The 6,355-nt window shown below is 51.6% G+C and overlaps 1 protein-coding gene across 1 annotated transcript; it reads right to left on the bottom strand.

The window, feature by feature from the left end:
• Nucleotides 1-1,116: 1,116 nt before the first annotated feature.
• LOC149343917 (uncharacterized) lies at nucleotides 1,117-5,251 on the bottom strand. Its single transcript, XM_089542525.1, has 2 exons — nucleotides 4,933-5,251; nucleotides 1,117-2,026 (listed from the first exon to the last, which is right to left on the bottom strand). Exons 1-2 carry the CDS (start codon nucleotides 5,013-5,015, stop codon nucleotides 1,243-1,245), a joined length of 867 nt encoding a protein of 288 aa, XP_089398651.1. The 5' UTR covers nucleotides 5,016-5,251; the 3' UTR covers nucleotides 1,117-1,242.
• Between the last annotated feature and the right edge of the window lie 1,104 nt (nucleotides 5,252-6,355).

Below are 6,355 nucleotides of genomic sequence, written 5' to 3'. Positions count from 1 at the left end.
ACTTGGCCGGCGTGCCCCACCAGTCGCCACTTGCCAACTGCCGCCTACCGCAAGCAGGGACACACGGAGCGGCAAGCATGTTTGCGCCGCTAGACTCAAGCCCAGCCCAGATCCGGTGTACACTTTGCCACCGCACACCAGCGTCTGCGCGCTGCTCGGCTACTCAAGTTCCCACCAGAAAAGACAAAATAGCGGCGACAAAGCATACCTGCCCATGTTGCGCGCCTTCGGCACGGCGCTGGACGCGGGCGCGCCGGGCAACCTACTGCCCTGGTCTTCGCTAGGCCTATTTCCCATTCAAGCCGCAGTGGAGAGCGCTTCAGAAGTAACCTGAGTTATAATAAAATGCCTGCGCTTGGCATCCCTTTGCTGCCAACAGCATCGTCTCACAACAAGAAATACGGTCATTTTTGCGGTGCGCTCAGCAGCGGAGCTGGCGGACGCCACGCGTGCGAGCCGCACCGCAACGACCGGGCAACGGCAGCTGAGCGGCGGTTGTGGCAAGAAAATTGCTCGTATTACAGTTCCTGTTTCTACCAGCAACTCGGCATTGCTCACCAATCCTCAAAAATGATCTATTTTCCACAATTCTTGCTCCTAGAGTTTATTACTTCCGTTAAGAACAATCTTTAGCTCACTATTATGACGCCAGCGAACGGGATCCAGGCTTGCCGGCCGGTCTGCAGGCTCGATGTATTTCACATTCGGACCAGAAAAGACAAAACAGCCATGCTATCAGAAAGGCTGCCTGCTATATTCGAGCAATGACAACATGTCGAGCGTTGAGCAACGACGTCGCCTACTGGCGCGCCCGGCGATGAACTACGAGGCTCCCCGACGGCCCTGGGCGTCGCTAAGCCTACCTGGTTTCGCATCGATACCGCAGCTGAGAAAGCTTCTGAACTGGTCAGCGCTGTAAAAGGTACTAATCTCCTCACCCCTTTACTTCGGAACCTGTCCCATAATAAAATAAAGATATGCTCGATTTCCGCGATGCCCTCAAAAGCGGAGCTAGCTATGCGAGCGGCGACCAGGCAGCAAATAAAGCGGCCATGGTGTGGACACGACGAAGCATGGTGCATGAATGACGCTTTATTCAAGAAGGCGAGCGGTTATATAGGAAAGCGGTTAGATAACAGAAATGGGGGCGGCTTCTGTCCGGCTAGGCGCGTGTGCATGACTTGCACTACGTCACATCTCCCCTCTCTCTCTTTTTTTTTTATCGTCGAAACAAGCAGAGTTTTAGAACTCAGGCGCCGGGTATCTTCGTGGTGGTTGGCGCTTCCGTTCACTCCTGCGGAGTTGTGTAGATTCGGATGTCCCTGTAGTGTCTGGGACTCCCACAGCTGGCAGCGGCGCGGGAGTCTCGTGGTCTGGAGACGAGGGAGGAGGAGCCGGATTGAGGTGTTCTCTTGTGCGCTGAATCTGTTGACCCTCTTCCGTTTTGACGATGTAGGCCCGAGGAGTCTCAGCCCGCTGTACGACCATGACAGGGGACCACGATCTTGAGGGCACGTTGTACATAGTTGCGGTCGAGCCAGTGCGAAGCTCTGGAAGAGGCCGTGTACCTCTGTTGTAGAAGCAGCGTTGCTTGCTCCTGATGTCTTCTAGCCTTCGTCGCACGGTCTTGGGTGGCACTGTTTGTGGCTGTAGGTGGCTGGCTGGTACAGGAAGCAGAGTTCTTGTCTGTCGGCCCATGAGCCTCTGCACAGGGGACTTCAGAGAAGAGTCACGAGGTGAATTTCGACACTCAAGTAATGCGGCACAAAACTCAGTGCTGCCGAAACGGAACCGCCTTAACAGCTTCTTAGCTTCCTGTACTGCTCTTTCTGCCATTCCATTCGAGCGGGGATAGTAGGGACTAGACCGGACGTGTTGCAGGCCAATCTTATCGGCGTAATCCTTGAACTGTTGGCTACTGAAGGGTGGTCCGTTGTCTGTGCAAAGTCGCCTTGGGTAGCCATGTGTTGCGAAGATGTCATTGCATGCTGCAATAACCTTGTTGGCTGACGGCGCTTGCACAAGCCTGATTTCAAAAAAGAAAGAGTAGAAGTCAACAACAACTAAGTACTCGGCACCGTTGTGATGACAAATATCAGCTCCTACTGACTCCCAGGGCAGAGTTGGTATCTCGTGACTTAACAGCGGTAGTCGCGCATTTCTTGATTTGTACTTTTGGCATGTTTGACAGCGTTGAGCGACTTCTTCAATATCGCTGTTTATACTTGGCCAGAAGACAACGGTTCGGGCGCGTGCCTTCATTTTTTCTGCTCCTGTGTGCGCAGCATGAAGAGGAGCCAGTACCTCACTGCGCAGTCTGGCAGGAATGATAAGGCGATTGCTCCGGAACACAAGGCCGGATTTAGTATGCAGCTCGTCGCGGAAGCTCCAGTAGCTGCGTAGCTCGGGAGTGACGTCAGCCTTGTCAATGGGCCACGCTGTGCTTGCATACTGGCGAAGTTTCACCATGCTTGGGTCACGGTCCGTCTCCCGCAGAACTTGCTCCAGGCGCCTGTCTGAAGCTTGAAGACAAGCGATAGTGTTAACGTGGAAATGCGCGCAATGTTCTACGAGCTGTGCTTTATTAGGAAAACGTGATAACGCGTCAGCGATGAACGGTTGTTTTCGCGGAGAATACTTGACATTTATATGGTATTTTTGCAGGTTTAGACGCATACGCTGCAGGCAGAGAGGGCACTGGCATAATGGCTTCTTGAAAATCATTTCGAGCGGCTTGTGATCAGATTCCACAATGACTTCTGGCTGCCCGAAAATGTAGTCCTTGAATTTTTCACAGCCGTGGACGATTGCTAGCATCTCTTTCTCTATCTGCGCGTACCTTTGCTGCGCTTCTGTCAGCGAGCGAGATGAGTAAGCTAAGGGGTGTCCATCCTGCATTATCACAGCGCCAATTCCGTTTTGGCTGGCGCCTACAGATAGGGTGATTGGTTTGCCCTTCTGGTAATATGCCAATATTGGAGCCGTTGCTAGTGCTTCGCGCAGTGCTTCAAAGCTTTTTTGATGTCTGTCTTCCCAAACCCATGCAGCATTCTTTTTCAAAAGTTCTCGGAGCGATGCTGTGAACGTTGACATATTAGGAATGAAGCGGGAAACGAAGTTCACCATACCCAAGAATGTCTGTAGCTCTTTCCGGTTGCAAGGGGCCTGCACGTGAAAAATATCTTCCAGTCTCCCTGGATCCAGGCTCAACCCGTCGCGCGTTAACACGTGGCCTAGGTACTTGACGGATTCCTGCAAGAAGTTACACTTTTTTTTGTTCAATTTCAAGTTGTGCTCCTGACATCTTGTCAGCACATTGACAAGATTTGCGTCATGCTCTTCTTTAGTGCCACCCCAGACTAGAATGTCGTTCATTACGACTGCTGTGCCAGTGAGACCTTCTAGTACTTTGTGCATGGCGCGCTGAAATATTTCGGGAGCCGAAGAAATGCCGAAAGGCATACGTAGGAACCTGTAACGACCGTACGGAGTGCTCATTGTGCAAATTTTGGAGCTTTCCTCATCCAGTTTTATCTGCCAAAATCCCGTAGCGGCATCCAAAGTCGAAAAGTATTGTGCTCCACACAGAGACGGTGCAATGTCTTCTAGCGTTGGCATAGGATTATGTTCCCTCAGCAGCGCTTTGTTCAAATCAGATGGATCGAGACATATGCGTACCTTGTCGTTCTTTATGACGGTAACCATGTGGCTGGACCACTCGGTTGGCTCGGTCACCTTGGAAACTACTCCGGCTGCTTCCATACGGTCCAGTTCCGCTTTTACTCTGTCCTCGACTGCGAACGGAATCCGGCGTGCTGCTTTGACCACTCCTCGGGAACCTGGCTTGAGCTTCACGTGGTAGACGACACCCTTGAGCTCGCCTAATCCGGAGAAGACGTCTTCATACGGCTTGACTACGTCGTACATCTCTTGGTGCTCCAGTGAAGCAATTCGGCGAATCAAACCCAGCTTCTCGGCGACTGAGCCGCTAAGAGTCACGGGTACGTCGTCTTCCATTACGAAGAATGTCGTTTCAAGTGTTCCCTCGGGTCCGGTCACATGAAGGTGACTACGTTTCGTTGCTTTTTTCTGAAAACCAAAAAATGTGTTCAGCACGACAGCGCAGTTTTCGGGTTTCTTTTGAGTTATCGTTTGCAGCTGGCTGCGTGATATGACCGAGCAATTGGCTCCTGTATCAAGCTTGCAGGCAACTGGCGTTTTTTCTATTTTCACGATTGCAGTCCTGCGGTCGTCTTTCTTGCTGCTTGGCGATAAAGTTGCCAACCAGAAATTATCTGCTTGTCCGTCTGAATGCGCTTCTAGTGACGCCACTTTTTGCTCTTTCACGCAGAGGTTAGCGTTCTTCGTTTCGCACGCAGCTGCAAAATGATTTCTTTTGCCACATTTTAAGCACGTGCGTCCCTTTGCAGGGCATGATTCACTGTTGTGAACGCGAGCACATTTGTTACAGCGACTTTGCATTTGATGGACTGCATTAACCTCCACTTGACGCTTCTTGCTGGAGTGTATTTCTTCACTTTGCTCTTCGCCGTGTTCCCGAGCTCGACACATTTCAACAGTTTTGGCCAAGGAAGCATTTTCTGAAAGAAGCGTTTCTTGAAGTTTCTTGTCTCTCATTCCCAGAATGATTCTGCTTCTTAGCATGCGTTCTTCCAGCTCGCCGAATTCACAGCTTTTTGCTAGTACACGCAGCTCTGTTAACCAATCGTTAAAATGTTCGTCTTCCTTCTGGTCACGCTTTCCAAATCGAAACTCGTGATAAGCTAGGTTTAGTGCTGGTTTGTAGAACGCTTCAAACTTTCGCTTCAGTACAGCAATGTGGCTTTTATCCTCTCCAGCATCAAATACGAAAGTGCTGTACGTTTTGCGTGCGTCTTCTCCAATACTGATGAGAAAGGTTGCTGCCTGTACCTCTTTCGGTTGTTGGTCCAGGTAGGTTGCAGTTGAGAAGAGCTCGAACTCTTGCCTCCATGCTTCCCAGCTATGCCAGACATCTCCCGTTGTATCCAGGGCCTTCGGTGGTGGCAGCAGCGAAGTGACGGGGGCGGCAGGCTGGGCGCGGTGCTGCTCGGCGTCTGTCATGGCTCTGGTCCGATGCAATTACCCGGGCCTCCCGGATTGCCGTGCTTCTGCCGTCGGTTACGTTGCCCGGTTGCGTTGCGCGGTCGCTAACCGGCCACTTCTGACACCATGTGGACACGACGAAGCATGGTGCATGAATGACGCTTTATTCAAGAAGGCGAGCGGTTATATAGGAAAGCGGTTAGATAACAGAAATGGGGGCGGCTTCTGTCCGGCTAGGCGCGTGTGCATGACTTGCACTACGTCACACATGGGATGAAATTTGCTTGTATCGCAGTATTAAATACTGCCAGCAACTCGGCATTGGCCAATGATCTTCAAAAATGACTCATTTTTGGCATTAATCTCTCCCGGAGCTTGTTATGAACATAAACAAATAATACTAGCGTATTTTTGTGACGCCGGCGGCTGACATGCCGCCCTCGAGAAACGCGCCCGCACGGCATTATGACGCTGGCGCTCCGCGCGCTCGCATTCTGCCGCTTGTCAGTGCGACGCTCCGCGTGCGGCCTGTCATTGACATCGGTTGGGCGCAGGCGGCGAGCTGCTGTCGGTAGTTGTTACAACGTTCGCAACGGAGCATTGCGCACCCGGAAAGTAGCAGTCATGCCGATAGCCCGCAACACCTCTGCCTGCGGGAGCCCCGACCGTGAACCTCCCGAACCCGGTCGTGAACTCGAGTCCTCATCTCCAACGCAAGGGGTGGGTTGAGTCGCAGCCCTATCCGCAAATTATGCCTAACCCTCATCACGCTTCTGGAAAGCATTTTTCTGCAGCGAAGAACAGAAGCGCGGAGCCGATGCGCGCCGCGATAGCTGACTCGTACGTTCATATCGAGTTCATGTAAACAGAAAGTCGTCGAGATGGGCTGACCTTGGTCAGCTCTGACTAACACAACCGCTGTCAAGAAACATCTCCTAGATAGGTTCACGTAAGGAAGTCTATATCGAGCCGCTGATAGAGAAGCCACAAAGGATGGAAAGCAGAACCGAAACCGAAACTGGTCCCACGTCAGTGATTGATGTATTACCCCGTGCTGCAGCTTAACGAAGTACAATTACGTGTGCAAATAATTGGAAAACTGTCTCTGTTTGTGGATTTTTCATAAAGCTATTAGTTTAGGGCAAACGAAAGCTGAAGATATCTCTACGTTTCTAAAGATCTTAAGATGACGTAGTTGGGTAATGCGTGTGCCGGCCGACGGCGGCGCAGGGTCGTTTCATGAACGCTAAGAGGCGGCGATTTTGAACGG

Source organism: Amblyomma mixtum, chromosome 5 (assembly GCF_055824585.1).
Source record: "Amblyomma mixtum isolate Tamu chromosome 5, ASM5582458v1, whole genome shotgun sequence".
Taxonomy (NCBI): domain Eukaryota; kingdom Metazoa; phylum Arthropoda; class Arachnida; order Ixodida; family Ixodidae; genus Amblyomma; species Amblyomma mixtum.
The sequence above is the reverse complement of the archived record's forward strand: the minus strand, read 5'-3'. Positions and strand labels throughout refer to the sequence as shown.